This window comes from Macaca fascicularis, chromosome 15, assembly GCF_037993035.2.
Source record: "Macaca fascicularis isolate 582-1 chromosome 15, T2T-MFA8v1.1".
NCBI classification, from domain to species: Eukaryota; Metazoa; Chordata; class Mammalia; order Primates; family Cercopithecidae; genus Macaca; species Macaca fascicularis.
Genome location: NC_088389.1, coordinates 61513144 through 61539230, shown reverse-complemented (window position 1 = coordinate 61539230; position 26087 = coordinate 61513144). Strand labels below are relative to the sequence as shown.

At 43.0% G+C, this 26087-nt stretch overlaps 2 protein-coding genes across 12 annotated transcripts in view; one reads left to right on the top strand and one right to left on the bottom strand.

Annotated features, from left to right (window-relative positions):
• Nucleotides 1–17965, bottom strand: part of EXOSC3 (exosome component 3) — a 38430-nt gene extending 20465 nt beyond the window's left edge. For 5 of the 7 annotated variants that reach the window (XR_012424551.1, XM_005581260.5, XM_015436975.4 and 2 more), the window contains exon 1: nucleotides 116–475. Coding sequence is in view for 6 of the 7 variants with exons in the window: in XM_005581260.5 (XP_005581317.1) it covers nucleotides 116–439 (324 nt within the window). In the remaining variant the exon portion in view is untranslated. Of the gene's footprint in view, nucleotides 1–115; nucleotides 476–17825 lie in introns of those variants that run through there. The other 2 variants (XM_074017053.1, XM_074017052.1) reach the window with 1 other exon arrangement.
• The window catches only part of DCAF10 (DDB1 and CUL4 associated factor 10), a 71222-nt gene continuing 62441 nt past the window's right edge, over nucleotides 17307–26087 (top strand). For all 5 annotated transcript variants that reach the window (XM_005581263.5, XM_065530321.2, XM_045373480.3 and 2 more), the window contains exon 1: nucleotides 17307–17924. In XM_005581263.5, the coding sequence (XP_005581320.3) occupies nucleotides 17386–17924 (539 nt within the window). In that variant the 5' untranslated portion in view covers nucleotides 17307–17385. The remainder of the gene's footprint in view (nucleotides 17925–26087) is intronic.

The window sequence follows — 26087 nt, the reverse complement described above, 5'->3', positions numbered from 1 at the left end:
AGGTTTGCCTGAACAAGAGGGCCTCAGGATCTCATCCCTTCTTCTTTTGGGAGGTCTTCTCAAACCAGGGCTATCACTCTCACGGCCGCACCACCCCTCCGCAGTCCCAGCTCACCCGCTTCTGCTGAGAGTCCACCCAGTAAACACCGCCGCCGCTGCCACTGCCGGGCTCCTTGTGACGGAGGCGGCCGCACTTGGTGACCAGCAGGCGGTCCCCACAGCGCCGCAAGCCCGGGCCGCATACAACGCGCACCCGCGAGCGCGCTCCAGCATTCAGGCTCAACGGTCGCTCCCCAGCACCGCCAGGGCCTTCCGCGTCCTCCTGTTCCGGCAGGAGCAGCTCCTCACCCGGCAGCACCACCTGACCTAGTACTGTGCGTGCAGCGCGCGCCCTGCTGCCCGCGAGATATTCAGCCGCAACAGACACAGGTTCGGCCATCGCGTGCGCCACCAAACACCGTTTCCGGTACTCTCCTTCCGCTTCCGCTCTGCTTCCAACACCCGCCCTTGAGGACTTTCCGTTTCCGGCGGTAGCGGTCCGTTAGATTTGGACCAGTTTATGAAGCTTAATGGCTGTCAGCTCACGGGTCCTTGTCCAAGGTGGCTGTGATTGTGTCTGTAGCCGACCACCTGTCTTACAGCCTGGCCGCGGGTCGGTATGAGAACTGCGCAGCTTGATCCATCAAGAAGCCTCCACTTTCAGTGTCTCGGGTCCCGTGTTTTGTGACCGGTCGCATCGTGGGGATACGAGATGCTCCCACTTAGAGTTTCCCGGGATCTCTGGAAGCTGAGCAGAGGGGCTTTGAAAACTGGACGCTGGGGCCGGGTGCAGTGGCTCACGCCTGTAATCCCAGCAGTTTGGGAGGCCAAGGCGGGTGGATCATTTGAGGTCAGGAGTTCAAGACCAGCCTGGCCACCATGGTGAAACCCTGTCTCTACTAAAAATACAAAAATTAGTCGGGCGTGATGGCATGCACCTGTAATCCCAGCTACTCGGGAGGCTGAGGCAGGAGATCACTTGAACCTAGGAGGCGGAGGTTGCAGTGAGCCGAGATGGCGCCACTGCACTCCAGTATGGACGACAGAGCGAGACTCTGTTAAACAAACAAACAAACAAAAAAAAAAAAAAAAAAGAAGGAAATCGGACGCTAGGTGGGCTTCTGGACCCTTCTTTCCGACTCTGCCCTCAGAAGAGTGGCTCACCTTTTAACAGGGAAAGTATATTTTTTCAAAATAAATAAAACCTTCTTGGTTGTTAGAGATCTAGTCACATTTAGAAAACACAGACAAAAATAAAATAAGGAAATAAATGATGTTTTATTCTTACCCGTTTTTCTCCCTTGCTACGTGGTAGTTCTGATTCTTTAGAGCCCAAGGTGTGGCATGAAATAGGTAATGCCTGATGAATGAACGAATGTATTCCTTTGGTGTGTATTTCTCCCTAGACTTTTTCCTCCTGCAAATATACATATTTCACATGCTTGCGATAGTCCTGCATGGCCTGGAATATAAGTAACTCAAATTTCCCTGGAGCACACTTAGTTGCCCAGGTGAGAAGCAGTTGAATTCCAAATCCACAGAGCTTCCAATCATCTGACTTTTGAGGTTCTTATTTGAAATCACTGTTTTCTCTGTCAACTGGAACCTTCAATTAGTGCTTGATCAGATTCTCCAGCAGTGGTAGAGTTCCCAGGGTCTGGGAGGCCATGACTGACTGATGGCCTTTAACTGCCCTCCCTTTCTGCTGCTCACCTCTTTGAGGCACCTGCTTCCAATGTTATATATATATAAAAATATATGAAATATATAACATAAATATATAACATATAAATATATATAATATATAAATATATTTTTTTAAACAGAGTCTTGCTCTGTCACCCAGGCTGGACTGCAGTGGCACCATCTCAGCTGACTGCAACCTCTGCCTCCCAGGTTCAAGCGATTCTCCTACCTCAGGCTCCCGAGTAGCTAGGATTACAGGAGTGCACCACCACACCTGGCTAATTTTTGTATTTTTAGTAGAGACAGCGCTTCACCATGCTGGCCAGGCTGGTCTTGAACGCCTGACCTCAAGTGATCGGCCCACTTTGGCCTCCCAAAGTACTGGGATTACAGGCATGAGCAACCATGCCCAGCCAAATTTTTAGATTTTTCAGGATGATTAAGACAGATCATTTTTAACACACCCTCCAAATTTGGCAAACTATTTTCCCCTGGGTATAATAAAAGGCCAACAATATATATAAACAATATAAGCTATTTTATATAGCTATATAATAGCTATATAAATATTTTTATGCTATATAATATTTTATATATAATGTAAAATATATAAAATATATATTATATAAAATATAATATTTTATATTTATAAATATAAACTATTTTCCCCTGGGTATAATAAAAGGCCAACAATATAATAAAAGGTGGAGCTCCCACCTCCAGGTTAGTTTCCCTGGCAAAAGTGGAAGCTCCTGTGGCAGGGACAGTGTAAATTGTGCCCGCTTCCCCACTCCAGAAGTATTCGGTGACCACGCCTGCCTCAATCTTGGCAGGCCCAAGGCCACGGCTCAAAGGCGCTCAAGGACCTCACATTCAGGTCAGGCAAACAGGCAGGTCGGGAAATGTTCTCTGGACCGTCCTTCATACACCCCATGTCGGTAGTGAAGTCTCTGGAAGAAACTTGGCCCAGATCTGGCGGCGGAGCCCTATGAGGCCCACTACCCTGAGGGGACCGCACGTGGCGAGCGGTGTAGCTCTCTCGCAGGTCAACAGCTGAAACAGGGAGGCCGGGAGGAGAGTCTTCTCAGGACCCGAAGGCGGTGGCTGGGCGGGGCTCTACTCCTGAACACCGCCTACCCTGACATGCCCAGAGCGGGTGGGGCCGCCTGCAGCATCCCCGCCACGTCGCGCGCAGCCAAGTAGGTGCTTCGCCACCTCGCGGTCTTGCGCCCTGGAGAGAGTGAGCACCCGGACCTGGGCGACGGGAGCCCTAGGGCGCGAACGAGTGTCTGGAACCCGGTTTCAAGCCGTCGAGGGCGCGCGAGTCGGTCCTAGGGTCCCATGCGCGTTTCGCGTTTTCGAGCAGCGCGTACTTCCTCTCTCGGTTATAAAAGTGGGAAAAGTGCAACAACTGTGGAATGCGGAGGAGGCCGGAGCCCGGTGCAGGCGGCGTGCGCGATTTGCCCTCTGCCGGCCCGTGTGTTTCCTTGCAGATCGCGAGGTAGATTATGCCAGTTCTCTGTCAGAGGCTGACGGGTTTCCAGCCAAAGCACTGCTCACCTTTCCAGTGCCTCTGGCCTACATCTCCCCATTCGGAGTGTAACCAGGCTACTTGAGATTTAAGTACTCTGGCATTTTTCTCTGGCATTTTTAGTAACTGAGGTATTGAAAATTCCGTTTGGTGTTTTTTTTGTTGTTGTTGTTTGTTTTTGTTTTTGTTTTTTTCTGTTTTGCTTTGTTTTTTGAGGCCAAGTCTCGCTCTGCCGCCCAGAATGGAGTGCAGTGGTATGATCTCGGCTTACTGCAATCTCCACCTTCCAAGTTCAAGTGATTCTCTTGGCTCAACCTCCCAAGTAGCTAGGATTACAGGCATGCACCACCACGACTGGCTAATTTTTGTATTTTTAGTAGAGTCGGGGTTTCACCATGTTGGCCAGACTGGTCTCCAACTCCTGACCTCAAAATGATCTGCGGGCCTCGGCCTCCCAAAGTGCTGGAAATCCAGACGTGAGCCACCGCACCCGGCCATAGTGAAAATTCTGATCAGGCCCTTGCTTGCATGCACATAGTAAGCGCTCGCGTTTTGCCCAATATCTCTTGTTCCCACAATATAATTATAAACTGCTGATGTCCTGTTTCTTTGTCTAGCAGGAGAGATAACTTTCAGGATCATGAAAATATTTTGCAGAAGGAATGAATGCCATTAAGGACTTTTCGACCAGCTGCTGGCACCTATAAGTCTGGTTGCTCAAAGTTTTATCTGAGACTGTAGAGGCACAGACTTTTCCCCTACCTTCCTGGCAACTCTCCCTCCTTTACACCCTACCCCATAAAAACGCCTGCTGTCATCTCTTTGTTAAGCTACAGTTGAGAGATCTTTCTCTTCTGCCTTCTTGCCTTGGCCCAATTGAACAATCCTTTCTCTATCTCCAAGCACCTGTGTCTTAGTGTTTGGCTTCAGCTTTGCATCAGGTACATGAGCCTGAATTTGGGGTTACATAACATTAGTATGACACTTGGGGAAATTGCCAAATTGACCTTTGGAAAGGTTGGACCAGAATGTAGCTTTCTGGACTCCTCCCAGAACTTCCTCTTTATAACTAATCTTTGTTTGTTTAGAAGTTGGAAAGGTGGCATCTCATGGTTGCTTTTCTTTACAGACTAGTGAGGTTGGGCATGTGTTCCTTTTAACCAACAACACTAGTTGAGCATTTGCTTTCAGTCAGGAATTGAGCTGGGGAGGCGGCTGAGTCCTGGTCCCTGCCCTTGGGGGAGTTCACTGTCTCCACATGAAGATAGCAAGTGTTAAGGTGGATGCAACAACCTGAATAGAGTGTCAGCCCTGAGGGTACAGAGGATGAAATAGTTATCTCTACAAGGAAGGAAGGCAGGGGTCAGGATAGGTGTTACAAAGGAAGTGATAATTTGAGTGAAATTTTTTTTTAGTTTACTAGTTTCTAAAATTATAAATGAACTACATGCTAATTTACATACTGAAATTAACCATAAAAGTCCATGAAAGTATTGTTAACATCTTTACTCAAATACGGGATTTAATCTAAAAACATAAATGCCCACAGTTATCACTGCACAAATGAGAGACTACTTGCTACAGATGTTTTTACACAAGGATCATAACTTCTCAAACAGGATTTATTGTAAAAAGTAAAAGAACACTTTTGTTTTTTTTTGAGATGGAGTCTTGGTCTGTTGCTCAGGCTGGAGTGCAGTGATGCGATCTTGGCTCACAGAAAACCTCCACCTCCCGGGTTCAAGCAATTCTCCTGCCTCAGCCTCCCAAGTAGTTGGGACTACAGGCATGCACCACCACACCTGGCTAAATTTTTGTATTTTTAGTAAAGATGGGGTTTTGCCGCATTGGTCAGCCTGGTCTTGAACTCCTGACCTCAGGTGATCTGCCCACCTCGGCCTCTGAAAGTGCTGGGATTACAGGCGTGAGCTGCCACTCCCAGCCCAGAACACACTTTTTCTTACCAACTACAGTTTTAAATGTGTTAGCAATTCCATAAAATATAGTTTCCTCACCATCATTCCCCAAATCTGAACTACATTCTGTTGGTTAGATTCCTATGTGGAATAACATTCAAGTTTGGTCTTGGTGTATCACAATACAGGACTGATTTTAAATACTCAAAATTACTTGGTTTTCTGGTTTCCAATAGCTTTGACATTTATCTGCATTTCTCAAGTAAGGAAACATCTTTCTAGTTCATGTTTATTTTCATTTTGTAGTGTGTGTGTGCCTGTGTCATGGCACCCTTTGTTAGAGAAGAGCCCCAACCTCCTAGAGAATAGCAAGAAATAGCAAGACTCCAAAGGAGATGACTAAGCAAGAAAGCAGGTTCACCTGCCACAACTCCATTGGTAACAATGTAGATTAAATTTGGTGGATCAGATGAAGAAATTTATTATTCAATACAGCATACAGTGGAAGTATCAGCATGGTATAGCACTGGTTGGCCTGTCCTCAAGTCCTATGGAGTAAATGCAATGGGCCCAGACAGTGGTTGCACATGTAGCAATTTGCACCACAACTGAGGGATCCAGGGCCAAGGGCCTAGCATCTTTTGTAGCAAGTGGCAAACAAACCAGCCTCCTTCCCTGAGGGAGTGAGCTGTTGCATGGTAGTTATGCTGTGGTCATCTTAACCTACTTAAATGCCAATGTGACTAGCTAGAAATGGTTCAGTATTAGAGGAAAGTTAGGCCTTGTGTTTGGTATACTTAGCAAGCACATGCAGAGATGCTCAAGGCCACAGCAGACTGCCTTTCCCAATAGAAGTCAAGGCCTGTCATCATCTGATTCTAGCTTATCTCTGCAGTGTCATCTCATGCAATTTTTTTTAATGCTCTAAGTTTTTTTTTTTTTTTTTTTTTTTAAATCATTCTGGACTATTCACCAAGGCCACTTTAGCTGTTGTATTCTTCTAGCTACTGATTCTCTCCTCTTATCTCCTGCCACACAGTAAGATTCCTGAGCACAGACAGTAACTCCTCAATAAATATAAGGCTGAAAGGGCCTGAAATTGTGACAACTACATAAGAAAACTGTGTGTCATGATGTTATTAAGGGACTATATTCATTGAATGCCTTCTATATACAAGGACCAGGCATAGATGGATCCATGGAAAAGCTTGATATATCTTTATCAGTCAAAGTCTCATCAGGAGACAAACCATGCTCATTTGAATAGAGACAGTTTAATATATGAGGAATTATTAGCTATAACAGGGTATTGGAATAAAGAAGCACTGGCTAATAAGAACTAGAGAGCTTTAAAGAGTATGGCAATAGCAGATATAAGGAACAGCTGCTACTCTAATGCTGTGATAGAGTTCCCAAGGAGGAGCCTCTCGCCTCCAGCCAGGGCTGATTGAGACCCTTTTGAAGAGAGTACAGCTATGGCTCATTAAATGGCAAGAAGTCATTGGGAATCTGCCAGTGGAACTTCCCATAAATCCACCCTCTAGAATTTTCTGGCACTTTTAGGTTGCTGAGGAAACGTATTCATGGGGAGGAGTCTCCTGGAAGCCTCTGCTATAAAACTGCCCAATAGGGTGCTAAGGAATATTGCTGGCTGCCAAGTGTTTGTGGCCACCAATCAAAGCAGGAACAGATGCTGGAGAAGGTGCTGTGCTGCAGAAGTGTGCCAGTGAGCACAATGAGACCAGGAAGCAAAACCCATTCCTCCTGAAATGGCTCTTCAGGGCCTTCTACCTATAAAGCATATCATCACAAAAGAGAATAAAGGAAAAAAAAATGTAAGGCTCAGATCCATTTTCTCAGAGCAGACAGTGAAGGATGAATTTGGACCTGAGAGACAATACATTGATAACTGGCACAAGATCTCATGAGGTTGTGTATTAGTCCATTTTCATGCTGTTGATAAAGACATATCCAAGACTGGGAAGAAAAAGAGGTTTAATGGGCTTACAGTTCCACATGGCAGGGGAGGCCTCACAATCATGGCGGAAGGCAAGGAAGAGCAAGTCACATCTTATGGTGGCAGGCAAAGAGAGCTTGTGCAGGGAGACTCCTGTTTTTAAAACCATCCGATCTTGTGAGACTTATTCAGCGTTCTGAGAACAGCACAGGAAAGATCTACCCCATAATTCAATCACCTCCTACCAGGTTCCTCCTATGACAGATGGGAATTGTGGGAGTTAAAATTCAAGATGAGATTTATGTGGGGTCACAACCAAACCAGATCAGGTGGTAATATCAAACTCATCAGTAATAGCAATAAGGTAGAGTCTGCCCATTCCCAGATGGCTTCGCTGGTGAATTATACCAAACATTTAAATAAGAATCAATACCAGTTATCACAAACTCTTACAAAAAACAGAAGAGGGGGGAACATATCCCAATTCACTTGATGAGGCCAGTATTACCCTGATATCAAAACTAAAGACATCATAGGAAAAGGAAACTACAGATCAATATCCTTTATGAATACAGACACAGAAATCTTCAATAAAACACTAGCAAACTGAATCCAGCAACATATAGAAAGGACTGTATACTGTGACCAAGTAGAATTAATCCCAAGTATGCAAGGTCCCTTAACATCTGAAATCAATTAATGTATTATGGCATCTCAAAGGATGCAGAAAAAGCATTTGAGAAAGTCTAACACCCTGTCATGATTTAAAAACAAAAACAAAACCAAACCTCAATAACTAGGATTAGAAAGGAACCTCCTCCATTCGATAAAAGACGTCTATGAAAAACCCACAGATAACACTTAATAGTGAAAGACTGAAAGCTTTGCACTTAAGATCGGGAATAAGACAAGGAAGTCTGCTCTTGCCATTTCCATTCAACATTATACTGGGGGTTCTGTCCAGGGTAATTTGGTAAGTAAAAGCAATAAAGATATCTAGATAGGAAAAGAAAAATTAAAACCATCTATATTTGCACGTGATGTGATCTGGTATATAGAAAATCCTAAGACACCCACCCCTGCAACCCCCCCCACAGGCAAACATTGGAACTAACACTAACAAGTTCAGCAAGCTTGCAGGATATACAAAAATTAATTATATTTCTGTACCCTTGAAATGAACAACCCCAAAATAAAACTTTAAAAATAATTCCACTATATAGCATCAAAGAAAAGAAAATATTTGGGAATTAATTCAACAAAAGAAATGTCAAACTTTTTTTTTTTTTTTTTAGTTTTGTAGAGATGGAGGTCTCACTATGTTGCTCAGCCTGATTTTGAACTTTTGGGCTCAAGCAATCCTCACATTCAGCCTCCCAAAGTGTTGGGATTACAGGCGTGAGCCATTGTGCCTGGTCAGAAACTTAAACTCTGAAAACTACAAAGTATTGTTAAAAGAAATTAACAAAGATCTAAATAATTGAAAAGGCACCCCACCCCATTTTCATGGTTCAGATGATTTCATATTATTAATGGGAGGTCATGGCAGGATGACTGTTTGAGCCCAGGAGTTCCTGACCACCCTAGGCAACAAAGTGAGACTACATCTCCACAAAAAATAATAATTTTAAAAAATATTGCTAAGATAACACTATTCCCGGCCGGGCGCGGTGGCTCAAGCCTGTAATCCCAGCACTCTGGGAGGCCGAGGCGGGCGGATCACGAGGTCAGGAGATCGAGACCATCCTGGCTAACACGGTGAAACCCCGTCTCTACTAAAAATACAAAAAGAAACTAGCCGGGCGTGGTGGCGGGCGCCTGTAGTCCCAGCTACTCCAGAGGCTGAGGCAGGAGAATGGCGTGAACCCGGGAGGCGGAGCTTGCAGTGAGCCGAGATCACGCCACTGCACTCCAGTCTGGGCGACAGAGCGAGACTCCGTCTCAAAAAAAAAAAAAAAAAAAGATAACACTATTCCCAAAATTGAAATACAGATTCAATCCAATTTTTCTCAGAATTCCAACTGCCTTCCTTGCAAAAAATGACAAATTGCTCCTAAAGTTTGTATGGAAATTCAACAGACTCAGAATAGCCAAAACAATCTTGAAGAAGAACAAAGTTCTTCTTTTGTCAGAACAAAAGAACTTATATTTCTGATTGCAAAACTTGCTACAAGGCTACAGTAATCAAGACAATGTTGTATAGGTGTAAGGATAGACACAGATTAATGAAATGGAATTGAGATACAGAAATAACCCATCATCTTCAGCTAAAAGTTGAGAGATGGGAAAAAATATTTTTAAAAAACCCTTCATGCTTATGATTAGCTGATTTTTTTTTTTTTTTTTTTTTTTTTTTTTTGAGACAGAGTCTGGCTCTGTCGCCCAGGCTGGAGTGCAGTGGCGCAATCTCGGCTCACTGCAAGCTCCGCCTCCCGGGTTCACGCCATTCTCCTGCCTCAGCCTCCTGAGTAGCTGGGACTACAGGCGCCCACCACCGCGCCCGGCTAATTTTTTGTATTTTTAGTAGAAACGGGGTTTCACCGTGGTCTCGATCTCCTGACCTTGTGATCCGCCCGCCTCGGCCTCCCAAAGTGCTGGGATTACAGGCGTGAGCCACCGCGCCCGGCATAATTAGCTGATTTTTGAGAGAGGTGCCAAGACAATTCAATGGGGAAAGAACAATGTTTTCAATAAATGGTGTAGGCACAACTGGATATACACATGCAAAAGAATGAAGTTGGACCCCTATCTTAAACTATATACAAACATTAAATGATTGAAAGGCCTAAATCTCAGAACTAAAATTATAAAACTCTTAGAAGAAAATACAGAGGCAAATCTTTGTGACCTTGGATTTGACAGTGGCTTCTTAGATGTTATACCACCAAAATCACATTCAGGAAAAAATAGAAAAATCTGACTTTATCAAAATTAGAACAGATAACTCACTATTCAGGAGAAAAGATTTTAAAATTATATGTCTGATAAGGGACATGTATCTAGAATATATAAAGAACTTTACAACTCAATAATAAAAAGATAGATGACCCAATTTAAAGGTGGGCCAAGGATCCAAATAGACATTTATTCAAAGAAGATATATGAACAACCAATAAGCATATGCAAAGATACTCAGTCTCATTAGTCATCTGGGAAATTCAAATTAAATTACAATAAGATATCACTTCACCTCCACTAGGATGGCTACAATAAAAAAGACAGATTATAACCAGTATTGTTGTGGATATAGAAATTTCAGAACACTCATCTTGCTGGTAGAATTGTAAAATGGTACAGCCACTTTGAAAACTGAAAAACGGTTTTGCAGCTTCTTAAACATAAAGTTTGCATTATTTATACTTCTGGCTATTAATCATTATGCTATGAACATTCATGTCTAAATTTTTGTGTAAACATAAGCTTTCAGTTTTCTTGGGTATATCCTAGAAGTGGAATTGTCTGCCTACCTTTCTTTCTTTTTCCCTTCCCTTCCCTTCCCATAGCTCACTTCCTAATAGCCAAAAGTATAAATAATGCAAACATAAAGTTACCATATAACATGGCAATTCCAGCCAGGGGCCTGGTGGCTCATGCCTGTAATCCCAGCACTGTAGAAGGCTGGGCAGGATGATCACTTGAGCCCAGAAGTTTGAGACCAACCTGAGTAACAGAGACCCCATCTCTGAAAAGAGAAGGGAAGAGAGGGGAAGGGAGGGGAAGGGAGGGGAAGGGAGGGGAGGGGAGGGGAGGGCAGAAGGGAGGTAGGAGGGGAGGGGAGCGGAGGGGAGGGAGAAAGAAAGAAAGGCAGGCAGACAATTCCACTTCTAGGATATACCCAAGAAAACTGAAAGCTTATGTTTCCACAAAACCTTAGACATGAATGTTCATAGCATAATGATTAATAGCCAAAAGTATAAATAATGCAAATGTCCAGCAACTGATAAGTGAATAAACAAAGCATGGTATATCATACAACAGAATATTATTTAAACCTAAAAGGAACTAAATGCTAATATGTACTACAATGTAAAATTGATCTAAAAAATATGCTAAGTAAAAGGCCACATATTGTATTATTCCATTTATATGAAATGCCTTCAAACCATAGAGACACAAAGTTGCTATTTAGTTGCCAGAGGCTGGAGAGACGGGGCAATGGGAGTTATTGTTTCATGGGTACAGAGTTTCAGTTTGGGAAGACGAAAACGTTCTGGATATGGATGGTGGTGATGGATGCACAACAATGTGAATGTACCTAATATCACTGAACTGTATACCTTAAAATGATTAAAATGGTAAATTTTATGTTTGTATATATTTTACCATAATAAAGAATTATTTTCACAGAAAAAGGGGAGAGAGAGAGAAAGAGATGAATTGAATGTGGCAAAATCCTAATAATGGAATCTGGATGATGGGCATATAGTTATGTTTTTAATACTCTTCTCTCTAATTTTGTTTGAAAATTTTTCATAACTAAAAACATAATATGGAGACAGTTAAAATAGATACCTTCTTGATGACAATTCAGCCTGATGGGGCAAATGTATGGAAAAACTTGTTGCAAAATAAACAACAAACACAGCTTCGACCATGCCTTTCTCCTGCCTGAACGCCCTCCAAGAGCATCATATCACCTACAGGAAAAAACTAAGACTCTGTGACCCTCTCCTCTGCTCACCTTGCACCTCATTCTGTTTCTCCCTGACTTCCATTTCTTGAGCAACACCAAATCCCTTGTAAATTTACCAAACATGCCCTGATCTGTGCCATTCTTCATGCCTTGTATGCACCCTGCTTAACAATCCAGTCTCCCTCCCTCTGCTTAACCTCTCCTTAAAAACTGGCTTGATCACCAGCTCCTCCAAGGAGTATCTTCTGACCCTCTGTTGAACTGTCCCTCATCTGTGTTTCCATAGCTCACTGTCCATAATTTATCATAGCATCAAACACACCAGATTGAAACAACCAAATTTGTGCAAATGCACGTACACACTCAGATCCCGAGAACCTAGAAACCAGTATATCAAAGGCATTGTGTGAACTCTGTGAAGGAGTTTCTGTACCAGGAAAAGCTCCACTAACTTAAACTTGCTAGGTGTTTCTCCAGCTTTATGAACATTTAATGTCACATATCCCTGCAGAGACCACTTAAAAGTTTACTTTTGCTCTAGGCTGAAAACAGTATACTTGAGGAAAAACAGTAACATGACTTACACCTTTGAAAATATCCACTTTTAGTTTTCACCTAAATAGTGCAGGTAATTTTGAGTCTACAAGGCTTCTGAAAAACAGCAGTGGATGCCAGGTGCTTGGGGGTGGGGAATGGGGGGTGGAAACGGGACTTCATGCCTAAGGATACGAAGTTTCAGTCTGAGAAGACGAGAAAATTCCTACCCATTGCCACCCTCCAGTTCCCATCCGAAAAGACAACTACCTTCATCTACAGCAATTTTATCCGGTTTTTTTTTTTTTTTTTTTTTTTTTTGAGACGGAGTCTCGCTGTGTCGCCCAGGCTGGAGTGCAGTGGCCGGATCTCAGCTCACTGCAAGCTCCGCCTCCCGGGTTCACGCCGTTCTCCTGCCTCAGCCTCCCGAGTAGCTGGGACTACAGGCGCCGCCACCTCGCCCGGCTAGTTTTTTTTTTGTATTTTTTTAGTAGAGACGAGGTTTCATCGGGTTAGCCAGGATGGTCTCCATCTCCTGACCTCGTGATCTGCCCGTCTTGGCCTCCCAAAGTGCTGGGATTACAGGCTTGAGCCACCCCGCCCAGCCTTATCTGATATTTTACCTCAGTGTTTAAATATAATACACTGATACTGCTTGATTTCTTAATTTTAAGAGAATGTGTTGACTTCCTGACAAGGTAGATGTGGTTTTGGCTCTTCCTATTTCCACACTCTTCATCCTTCCCTTTCTACGCTTTGCTAACACATGGCATAGTTACAGCATAATTTCTGGTTAAATCAGAAGCCATTTTTTACAATATTACCAGTGCAAATATTGTTATCTGCCTTGACAGATTGTACATTTTACACAATCCTTTATTTTTCATGGAGTTGGTGATTGCCTTATTTCAGTTCGTTGCTTGTTATTCTATATACTTTGTTAATTTTTTCTACTACTCTGGCATCGGAGTCTTTTGCCTCACCTTAATAGAGTCCAAACTTCCATTTCCATTTTTCCTCTGGAGACTTCCCACTCTGTGCTCCTCCCACTTTGGGGGCGCTGCTCTTCAGGCCTGCTGCACAGCTGTCTTTTTGTTAATTGTGGTAAAATATGCCTAACAACATTTATCTTAACCATTTTTACTTGTACATTCAGTACATACATAGTGTTAAGTACATTCATACTGTTGTGCAACCATCACCACCATCCATCTCCAGAACTCTTCTCATCTTGCAAAACTGAAATTCTGTACCCATGAAACAATAATTCCCCATCCCCACCTCACCCTAGTTCCCGGCATCCACCATTCTTCTTTCTGTCTCTGTGAATTTGACAACTCTAGGTACTGCATAGAAGTGGAACCATGCAGTATATATGTCCTTTTGTGACTGGCTGATTTCACGTGGCATAATGTTCTCAAGGTTCATACATGTTGCAGCATGTGTCATATTTCCCTCCCTTTTTGTACACCTGTCTTTTGTACCTTCCTGCACTGCTCTCCTTCTTAGATCCACTTAGATCACTTTTATTCCACTTTCTTGCTTTGCCTGTCCATTTTGCTAGAGGTCCATAACCTCAAGTATCTTCTTAAATAAAGAGAATATGAGGCCAGGCACAGTGGCTCACGCCTGTAAAACAGAGTGACTCTGTCTTTTCTCAAAGATCTACTCATGGCCACACAAGGCATCTCCTTGCTGTGTTAGGTATATCATCCTATGTCCTATTTCTTGTGGCATCATTGAGCCTACAGCAGGCCTCATTTTGAACTTCCACATGTGGCATTTTTTGAGAAATCTGTAGCTGTGGCAATACTGAGCTTGCATTTCCTCATAGTAGCCAAGTTATGGCTGCCCCCAGTAAAGGGAGATTTAGAGACAATGCTTGCAAAGTTCCTACCAATAAGCCTGGTGAAGCACTTACTCAACAAATAGAAGTTGTTCTTTTTTATGGGATTACAGTTATTCAAAGGTTCAGAATTTAAAAGTGTTCAGAAGAAAAGGGGAGCTAGAGCTGATATTTGTAGATTGGCTTGAATTTTTTTTTTTTAATACTATTGAGTTGCCATCCTTGGCAAGGAGCTTGTATGTACAGTGATCGCTGTAGATCCAAGCCAGTCTACAAATGTGTGTATAGCACCTGGTTATGAGCATGGAACCTGGACCTAGATTGCCTGGATTTGACTACTGGCTTTATCACTCTCAGGCTGACTTTTTTGTGTCTGTGTTTTCTCATCTCTAAATGAGGATAATAATCGTACCAACATATCTTGAGTTTTGAGTTAATATATATGAACCAGCTTAGCATAGTATTAGGCACATACTAAACATTATATGAATGTTTGCTTATTATTTTTCAATAAGTTAATATGATAGGATCTCTTTACTCAGCATAATATTAGGCACATACTAAACATTATATGAATGTTTGCTTTTTATTTTTCAATAAGCTTATATGATAGGATCACTTACCACTCCTTGAGTACATTGTTTTCTTTGGGCTACAGAAGGCTCCCTGGTTGAAAGGACACATTTGTTTTCCTGGTTGTCATTCCGATTCTTTTTTTTTTGAAATGGGGTCTCACTCTGTTGCTCAGGCTGAAGTGCAGTGGGGTGATCATAGCTCGTTTAACCTTGAACTCCTGGGCTCAAGGGATCCTCCTGGCTCAGCCTTACGAGCAACTAGGACTACAAGCATGCATCACCACAATGGAATGATTTTGTTATTTTTCATAGACAGACAGAGTTTCATGATGTTGCCCAGGCTGGTCTCAAACTCCTTGCCCTCAAAGGATCTTCCTGCCGCTTGAGCTTGGGAGGTTGAGGCTGCAGTGAGCCACGACTGTATTACTACACTCTACAATGGTCAACAGAGTGAGACCCTGGGAAAAAAAAAAAAGATCCTCCTACCTTGGCCTCCCAAAGCACTGAGATTACAGGTGTGAGCTACTGTGCCTGGCCCTTGATTCTTCTTGTCAGTGCATGAGTCCTGGTTCAGGTATTGTGAAATCAAGTGATCATCCCACAGGAAACTGAAACTGAAACTGAGCCATCATTCTGGTACCTCAAGGACTCTGCAGGAAGACCCTAGGGGACTCTGCCAAGAACAAGTCTAGCCTGTTCTGAGTCTGTCTCTTTTTATGTATCTGTATCTCCTCCTGCCATCAACTTTCTTCCTCACCCTCTACCCCGAGTCTGTTCTCTCTCATGGCTGCTGCTTTCTCATGATTTCTCTTATTCCTTTGGTTTGCTCAGGACTCCAGTGGCCTCACTCTGCCTTATGACTTTTCAGTCCCAACCATCATGGCCAACTGCCTCACTTCTGATTTCCCAATTCAAATTCCCAAAAGCATGAGTCTGTATCGGCAAAGACTTTTGGTCTGGCAGCCTCCTGGACCAGTGGCTAATCTATAGAGTGGTTACTCAAATAGTTGTCCTACTCTGGCTAGTAGGCAAGGAAAGCTAGGTAACAGCTACAAAATTCGACAGCCTAGGCCTTCTAGGATGGGTTCAGTAGGACACACGTGCTGGCATACATATGAAGAGAGTGAACGCCAGGCAAGTAGGCTGCTACAGTAGATAGGACCCATCCAGGGGTTTTCCAGAGAAGTGGAAGCAATAGGAGATATACATACAAGAGAACATTTAGTATGGGAATTGGTTCATATCGTTGTAGCAGAGTCCCATGACCTTTGGTCTGCAAGCTGGAGAACCAGGAAATATGGTGGTGTAATTCAGTCCGAGTCTGAAGGTGTGAGAATCAGAGGAGCTAATGGTATAAAACTCCCAGTCCAAGACTGAAGGCCCGAAAACTGACGATGAGTCCCCAAGTCCAAAACCAGGAGCACCAAGAGTTCTGATGTCTAAGGGCAGAAGATGGATATGTCCCAACTTAAGAAGAGAAAGTAAAATCACCCTTCTTCTGCCTTTTTGTTCCTTTTCAGTCTTTAATGAATAGGATGATGCCTGTCCACATCGGTGAGGGCAGATCTTCTATTGATTCAAATGCTAATCTGTCCTGGAAATGCCCTCACAGGCACACACAGAAATAATGTTTTTCCAAGCTATCTGGGCATCACTTAGCCCAGTAAAGTTGATCCATAAAAGTAACCATCACCTATTTGCCATCTTTCATTTAAGCCCAGATAACACAGACTGGCTATCTCAGCCATTCCTTGGGTTGCACATCCAAACCTGTTTCCTCTGAGTCTCTCTGTCTTGTGACAAATAGGTTTTGGAAGAAGTTGCCTGTGGTCACCCTGAACTTGTGCCTTTAAGAGTTGGGCACACTGGCCAGGTGCAGTGGCTCATGCCTGTAATCCTAGCACTTGGGGAGGCTGAGGCGGGTGGATCACGAGGTCAGGAGTTCAAGACCAGCCAGGCCAAGATGGTGAAACCTCGTCTCTACTAAAAGTACAAAAAAAAAAAAAAAAAAAAAAAAATTAGCTGGGTGTGGTGGCCCGCGCCTGTAATCCCAGCTACTCGGGAGGCTGAGGCAGAGAACTGCCTGAACCCAGGAGACGGAGGTTGCAGTGAAGCCAGATCACGCCACTGCACTCCAGCCTGGGCGACACAGCAAGATTCCATCTCAAAAAAAAAAAAAAAAAAAAAAGAATGGCATGCCACCTATTCTGTGTGGCCTGCACATAATGCACTAATTCTTAATCCCTCGCTGATCCCAGTGTAAAGTGGAGACACCAGTACATACTCAGCCTCACAGGACTGACTGGTCAGGTCACTCATTTCCAGGCTCGCGGCCACCACTCACTGACAACTACAGACCGACTCTCTGCCACCCAGTTCAGGTGCCCAGATGCTAACGCCCCATATAGCCCAGCCCCCGGCATCCTCAGTCGCTCACACAGGCAACTGCTCGCTCCCTACCTCCATTCCCGGGGCTGCGGCGCCCCAAGCCCGGCGGTGTCTCAGCTTTCCCGGTCCCCGGCGGACGGTGGCCGGGGGGTGGGGGGGCGGCGCGGGTTTCCAGCCGGTGACGTTAGGCCGCTGCACGCCGGAAGTGGCAGCTGAACGGGGGCACTGAGGTGTCGGCCGGCGGGGCAGTGGCCCGGAGCGGGGGGCGGGGGCGTTGGTCATGTTTCCCTTCGGGCCTCATAGCCCTGGAGGGGACGGATCGGCCGAAGCCAGGGCTGAGGAGCCGGCGCCCCACGAGGGGCAGGCAGCAGCCACTAGGCCGCCCTCGCCGCTACATCCCGGGGCTGATGCGACCCATCCCCCTCCACCCGCCCGGAGCCCTCGCCGCCCCGGCGCCCCATCGCTGTCCCCGGCCCCGCGCTCCGGAGAGCTCGGGCTGCCCGGAGCTCCGGAGTCCTCGGCTGCCTCTGCCCAGGGAGAGCCGTCACCTCCCTCCCCTCCGCGCCGGCGGCCCGGGCCAGACTGCAAGGCCGAGAGCCGGGGCCGACACGGCCTCTGCGCGGGCCTGGGCGGCCCTGGCGCCAGGCTGTTCGGGTGGCTGAAAGAGCGCAGCCTGGGCCGCGGGCTGTTCGTGGACCCGGCGCGGGACAATTTTCGCACCATGACTAGCCTCTACGGTTCCATCCATCCCGCGGACTCGGTGTACCTCAGCACCCGCACCCACGGCGCCGTCTTCAACCTGGAGTACTCGCCCGACGGGTAAGCGCGGCCCCTCGGAGGGCGGGCGCCCGCCTCCGCCCGGCTCAGCTGCCAGCGGACGGCAGTCCTGGGCTCGCTCCCCCGGCCCGGGCCGAGGTTAGCAAGGCCGTTTGGAGCCGCTGGCCTTCGTGCCTCCTGGCACTTTCTGAAGCGCATTCTCGCCCCCTGGAACCCCCAGCACAGCTTTTTGAGGCAGGAAGGCGGGGCCCCACTTGCTCGCCTTCAGGACGTGGGCTCCGTGAAGGAGAAATGCCCGAAGCCACACAGCGGACCTGTCAGAGCCAACCCACAACTAGGGCATTCGGGGACACAGTAGGTGCTCAGTAAATACATTTTGAATAAATGTCCACGTTCTCCCCATCCTAGGCTCGCGTTTTCCCACCTAAACCTGTGTCGGGGTAGGAAGGCTGTAGATTCCTTGCACTCTGTACCTGAACTTGCCATGATGGGACAAGTGCGTCGTTTGCTCAAGGAAGATACAGTACTAAGACACTGTAGAGACGTGGCTCTCATGATTTGGGTCATTTGTGAAGTCTCCAGGCTAGACTACAGCCTTTTTCTTGGCTGATTAAATATTTATTGTATGGCTTTGGTTTAACAGGAAGTTTCCAAAATCGTATCTATTTAAAACTTTCTTGTCAGTACACAAGTCCGCCATCAAAAGAAAAAATTTGCACAGTTCCACCATGAGGTGACATAGTTAATGTAATTCTTATCCCATCAAAGCCTCTCGGTTGCTGGTTGTTTACCCAGGTGTTCATTCATTCATTCTCTCATTCGGCGTGTATTTGTTGAGCACTTGCTGTGTTCCAAATGCGGGAGTAACCGTGCTGAGCAAAACCAGCTAATGGCACTGTTTTCATTGAGCCTGGGACTTAATGGTTCAACTAGATAGTAGACAGCCTTACTAAATAATGCATAAAATATATTTGTTAATTGAGATAAAGTCTTGAAGGAACCTGTTAAGGACTCTGTGTTCACGGATTCCCTGAGGAAGTGACACCTAAATCAAAATCAAAAAAATGAGTAGGAAATAAATTAGTCAAGATAGGGTTGGTAAAGGGATAGTAGTATTTCAAATGGAGATGATTGGTATGTCAAAGGTCGTAGAAGGGCAGCATGTCATGTTACAGAAGGTTAAAAGAATAGGTTTACAAAGCAAAAAAAGTTTACTGAAGACAGACCTAAAGTTGCTAAGGAAGGAGCAAAGGAATAGAAGCAGGAATTACTGTGCACAAGTAGACTCTCTTCCATTTCAGTGATGCAAGTGTTTCCTAATCACATGTGGTGCTGGGATCTCGGGGGTCTCAACAGCAATTGGTTGGAGCATGTAGTAGTGGATGCACACCTGAATAAGGTGGAAAACTGGTGAGAGGAGAAACTATTTTGCTGAAACTTATTCATGGAACCTCGCAGCCTCCTTCCTTCAGCCAAGCCCTATTCCTAAAGTTTCCCTCAAAACACTAACAGTCTGTTCTCAAATATTGAATTTTTCTCTTCATATCCCGGCCCCTTTCCTCCCAGCCTCCTACCGATACTTTCAGGAATTCAGAGGTAGCTATTTCTACTTTTTGGATGTGGGATTTTAGGTGGGAGTATAATGAGAAGAACAGATTTTAGAGCTGTAAGAATAAGGGATATATTGCTTAAAGTTTTTGTTTGAATCTAGAATGCATTTTCTCATAACAGTTTTGTAAAAGGTGGTTAGGAACTCTTGCACTTAATTCAATAATTTTAAATTACACAATTAACATATATGCTCATTGTGTAAAACCTAGACAATAAGTGAGCAAAAAATACCCTAAACATCGCTTATGATCCCAGAGATTAAATGGATATTTAAGGAAATTTTTACTTTGTGTATGTTTATTTTAATATAAACATGGAATCAGTGTTTTGTAGCTTGCTTTTTTCCTTACAGTATATTGTGAACTGCTTATGTTAATAAATATATTCCTACAACATTATTTAACATTTTTCATTAGTTTAAATAAAACCTCTTTGAACAAATATTTTGTATTTATATCTTTAGGATAAATCCCTAGAATGAGTTATTGTTATGAAGATTTTTATACCTATTGTTAAATTGCCCTCTGCAAAGATCATACTAATTCTCATTACTATATTCTGATTCCTACATTCTAGACACATATGGAAGTGCCTGTCTCCTCATACCCTTGGCAACACTGCATACTGCCGTTCTTTTTCATCTTTATCAGGGTGATGAGTGGAAATACTTCAGTGTTTTAATTTTTCAGTCTTCTTACTTCATCTAGTATGCCCTACATTTGTGCAGGACTGAAAGTAATTTTACAGATAGATGACATATCTGTGTTAAAGGAGATAATTTATCATATCCTTCAGTTAAATAAGAGTTAAATCAGCTTACCGGGTAGCTTAACCACTGTTACCTACAAGGACTTCTCAATACAGAGAAGGAGGGGGTGACACAGAATGTAAAAATTAAAATTATGAATTTAATAGAGACCAGAATATAAGGAATTTGGCAATAAAAAAGATAAAAGGACTAGAAGGTATTTTCTAAAGAATTCAAAAAATGTTTTAAGTGATAGAAACATTGTCAAAATAAGTGTATCACCTTCTAAAATGACATTTTGAAAAAGTAAAATTGATAATGTTAATAAATTATAGTATGTCAGACCCTGTCAAGCTGTCCTCCATGAGAACACATTAGGCACAGCTGTAGAGATAATTCACATATTGGAAAATAGAAGCAAAGAAACTAACTAGAATACAGACCTGGAAAACACAGACATTGAAAATATGAAAAGATTTAGTAACATAGAGCATAGAGAGAAAAAGCGTACCATATAGTTAGCCAGAGTTCCTAAAGAAAATAGTCCCACTTTCTTCAGGAACTCTGGCAAACTATATGGTACGCTTATACCATATAAGCGTATCATATGGTATAAGGGAGACTATTTGAAGACATAATAGCTGAGAACTTTCCAGAATTGAAGAACGGCACCAAGCCATGATTTAAGAAGCCCAACAAACCCAAGCAAGAATTCTTTCTAGACCTATTGTAGTGAAACTGTGGGACAATAAATATAAAATCTTAAAAGATAGAGAAAAAAGGGGCAGGGTGCGGTGGCTCACACCTATAATCCCAGCACTTTGGGAGGCCAAGGTGGGCGGATCACCTGAGGTCAGGAGTTCGAGACCAGCCTGACCAACATGGAGAAACCCTGTCTCTACTAAAAATACAAAACTAGCTGGGCATGGTGGTGCATGCCTGTAATCCCAGCTACTCAGGAGGCTGAGGCAGGAGAATCGCTTGAACCTGGGAGGTGGAGGTTGCGGTGAGCCGAGATCGCGCCACTGCACTCCAGCCTGGGAAACAAGAGCAAAACTCCGTCTAGAAAAAAAAAGAGAGAAAAAGGCCTCAAAGGAGTAACTATGAGAGTGATAGCCAATTAGTCATCAACCATAATACAAATCTAGAGACAGTGGTAATTATTTTCAATATGCCAGGAAAAAAACCTCAGTCTAGATTTATACCCAGCAAACACAGGTTCTTTGTCCTTGCCAAGAACAAAGATGAAATAAATACATATTCAGACAAGCAAAGCTGAGTAAGTTTGCCAGCAGACCTTCAATAAAGGAATTCTAAGTTCAGAGAGAAGGAAATTGTTTTCAAACGGAAGGTCTGAGAAGCTAGCAGGAATGAAGAACAAAAAGTGTTAAATATGTATGCACATGTTAATCTGATAATGTCTTTTGGGATTAACAGAGATGGAACAAAAATAGAAGACAATAATAGCATATAAATTATGAAGTGAGGCCGGGTGTGGTGGCTTATGCCTGTAATCCCAGTACTTTGGGAGGCCGAGGTGGGCGATCACTTGAGGTCAGGAGTGTGAGACCAGCCTGGCCAACCTGGTGAAACCCTGTCTCTACTAAAAACACAAAAAAATTAGCCAGGCGTGGTGGCATGCGCCTGTAAACTCAGCTACTTGGGAGGCTGAGGCAGGAGAATTGCTTGAACCTGGGAGGCAGAGGTTGCAGTGAGTGGAGATCACATCACCGCACGCCAGCCTGGGTGACAGAGCGAGACTCTGTCTCAAAGTAAAATAAAAATAAAGGATGAGGTGATATTCTAAGTTTTTATGTTTTTGGGGGGATAATTATATATGTTAACTTTAGGCTTTAATAGGTATTTAAAATTTTGAAGGAACCAAAAGACAAGAAAGATTATAATTTCCAGACTAGTACAAGAAAAAGTACGGAATGAGAAAAAAAATTCCAAAGGAAGGCAAGAAAGGAAAATAAAAAAAGACAAGGTATAATAAATAAAAAGCACAAAGAATAGCTGAAAATAAATCCAAACATTACTAGTTACAATAACTATAAGGTACTAAATATTCCAATAAAAGACAAAGAGTAGCTTGGCGCAGTGGCTCATGCCTATAATCCCAGCATTTTGGGAGGCCAAGGCAGATTGCTTGAGCCCAGGAGTTTGAGACCAGCCTGGGCAACATAGGGAGACCCTGTCTGTACAAAAAGTACAAAAATTAGCTGGTTGTGGTGACGTGCCCCTTTGTCCCAGCTACTCAGGTGGCTGAGGCAGGAGGATCATTTGAGCTCGGAAGGTAGAGGCTGCAGTGAGCCAGGATTGTGCCTCTGCACTCCAGCCTGGGCAACAGAGACCCTGTCTTGCAAAAAATAAAATAAAATAAATAAATAAATAAATAAATAAATAAATAAAAGAACAGTACCTCTTAAAATCTTACTCTTAATGGCATTTATAGACTACATTCAGGCCTGCTATTCAGCTGATACTGGTTCAGCTATAACGGTTGTTAAAATATTGATATATCCATAGTGGTCGAATAGTTACTGCCCCAAGCCTGTTAAGTGTCATCTTAATGCTTCATTGCCTTCCTTGGGACTTCCTTTAGTAACCAATTATATAGCAACTAAAGAGTTAAGAACTGGGACAGCAAGAGGCTGTCAACAAACATCTTACTGGAGAACTACAGGGCAGCACCCATTCTAATTATTCCTGACCCATGCCTGGCACCCTCCAACACACACACAAAAAATCCATAGGCCCAGTGACCATCTGGCTTTCCTAAGAGTAGGGTTGCCTACTTTTCTCATGCCCCTTTGGGAACTGCAGCCTTGGGAGATCCAGAAAGAAGAGAGCAGTCAAATGAGAGTAATAGTATTGTACTACTGCAGTTATCATCAAAATATATTAATTATCTTGGCACGGTATACACTCCCATGGCAGGATAGAATCTACAGCAGATGATCGAGGCCTATGGGGATGGTTTATGGATGAATAACTTCTGGGATGCACATCCTTAGTTTAATCATTCTTGTTTAATTTCCCTATTATTTAGATAGGATAAGTGTGCCAACACCCAATGAATACCTGCCTACAGTAGGCATTAATGACACTCACGTTATAAATGAAAATGACTACCAAAGTGCATCTTTTTCTCTCTACCAGACAAATTTAGTTGGGGGAATTAAGAAGCAGAAAGTTTATTAAATGAAGGTTCTATACCCTGGTGTATGCTCTTAACTGCCATGTTACATTACCTCTCACCTGGACTGAGGGATTAGGTTTAATATAATTAAGTATATCAATAAATTATTTTTGTGACTTAGTTATTAATACATTTAAACAAATATTGAATACATGAAACTAACAGCAAGCATTTGAAGGGCTAAAAACATTTTTAAATATACTTATTGTTACTTCAGCAAAAGCCAAAAAGAGGATTCAGCTCCCATAAATAATTCTGTTGATGTTAAGAGTGATTTCTTTTTTTTAGGCCAGGTGTGGCCGCTCACGCCTGTAATCCTAGCACTTTGGGAGGTTGAAGGTGGAGGACTGCTTTCGCTCAAGTTCGAGACCAGCTGGGGCAACATAGGGAGACCTTGTCTCTACAAAAAATTTTTAAAAAGAGTGATTTTTTAAAATGTTATCATGACTACAAGTTACTTAATGACTATAAATTTAACGTGGATATTCTTAGAAGGGCTTTATCTAGTTTCCTATGTCAATATGGTTCAGACAAGGGTATCTGTGTCAAATAAAAGATTATGCCTACAATTTGAAAAATTAATAAATGATTGAAAATTACTAGAATTATTTAATGAACAATTTGAGCTACAATGGTTATCACTTGGTGAGCATTTTAATAATCTATATAGGTTAATTTATTTAGAAAATGTTTTTAAATTTTATTCATGTTAATTTATATTACCATCGAATTTTCTTTTTTTTTTTTTGAGACAGAGTTTCACTCTTGTCGTCCAGGCTGGAGTACAATGGTGCAATCTTGGCTCCCTGCAACCTCCAGCTCTCGGGTTCAAGCAATTCTCCTGCCTCAGCCTCCCAAGTAGCCGGGATTACAGGCATGCACCACCACGCTTGGCTAATTTTGTATTTTTAGTAGAGATGGGGTTTCACCATGTTGGTCAGGCCAGTCTTGAACTCCTGACCTCAGGTGACCCACCCGCCTCAGCCTCCCAAAGAGCTGGGATTATAAGTGTGAACCACTGTGCCTGGCCTGAATTTTTAACCTTTTTGAATATCACACTTCACTGTACATAACAGCTGCTTCATCCTTATTTTTTTCAAACACAAAAGGAACATTTATAAAATTTTCACATATGAGACCACAAGTTTCAAAAGATTAGTATCATACTGAATACAGTTTCTCACTACAATGTGATCACTAGAAGTAAATAAAAAGATAACTAGCTGGCATGGTGGTTCATACCAGTGTTACCAGCACTTTGGGAGGCTGGGGCAGGTGGATCACTTGAGCCCGCGAGTTCAAGACCATCCCTACAAAAAATACAAAAATTAGCCATTTGTGGTGGCTCATGCCTATAGTCTCAGCTACTTGGGAGGCTGAGGTGGGAGGATAACTTGAACCCCGGAAGCAGAGGTTGCAGTGAGCCAAAATCATGCCACTGTACTCCAGCCTGGGCGACAGAATGAGATCCTGTCTCAAGAAAAATATTATATATATTATATAAAGCATATAATATATTATATAAAAATATATTATAATATATTATATTAAATATATTATATAAAAATATAATATATTATATTAAATATAATTATATTAAATATTAAAAATATATTTTAATATATATTATATAAAAATATAATATATAATATATATTATATAAAAATATATTATAATATATTTTTGTTAGTCAAGAGACAAGTATAATTAAAAAGATAACCAGAGGCCTGGCACAGTGGCTCCCACTTGTAATCCCAGCACTTTGGAAGACTGAGGTGGGAGGATCTGCCAGGAGTTCAAGACCAGGCTGGGCAAGGAAGAGAGACTGTCTCTACAAAAGTTTAAAAATTAGCCTGGTGTGGTGGCATGTGCTTGTAGTCCTAGCTACCCAGGAAGCTGAGGCAGGACTGCTCAAGCTTGGGAGTCTGAGGTTGCCACTGCATTGCAGCCTGGGTGACAAATTGAGACTCTGTCTCAAAAAAACCCAAAAAAACACACACAAAAAAAACTAGAAAAGTCTCATACATTTTCAAAAAATTTGATAAATTCATGGGTCAAAGGGGAAATTATAATGGAAACTAGAAATGTTCAGAACGAAATGATAATGAAATCATATGTCTCAAAACTTGTGGGATACAAGCAAAGCTGTACTTAGTAGGAAAATTATAGTCTTTAATAAACTGAAAGGAAGATAAGAAAAATTAATGAGCTAAAAGTATTCATCTCAAGAAAGAGAATAGCAAAGTTATCTGCAAATAATAGGAAAATCAATCTAAAGAGAGCAGAAGGAAATACAGTAAAAAAAAAAAAAAAAGAAATTAGTGAAATTTTAAAAACCAATAGAAATACTGAATAGGGACAAAGTTTTGTCTTTGAAAACACTTATAAAAATGAAAAACATTCATGATACTGAGAAAATGCACAGACAATATTCAGAATAAAAAGGGGGACATAGATCGCCACTGTGACTCACACCTGTAATCCTAGCACTTTGGGAGGCTGTGGCAGGTGGATCACCTTAGGTCAGGAGTTCCAGACCAGCCTGGCTACAATGGCGAAGCCCTGACTCTACTAAAAATACAAAAATTAGTCAGGCGTGGTGGTGGGCGCCTATAATCCCAGCCACTCGGGAGGCTGAGGCAGC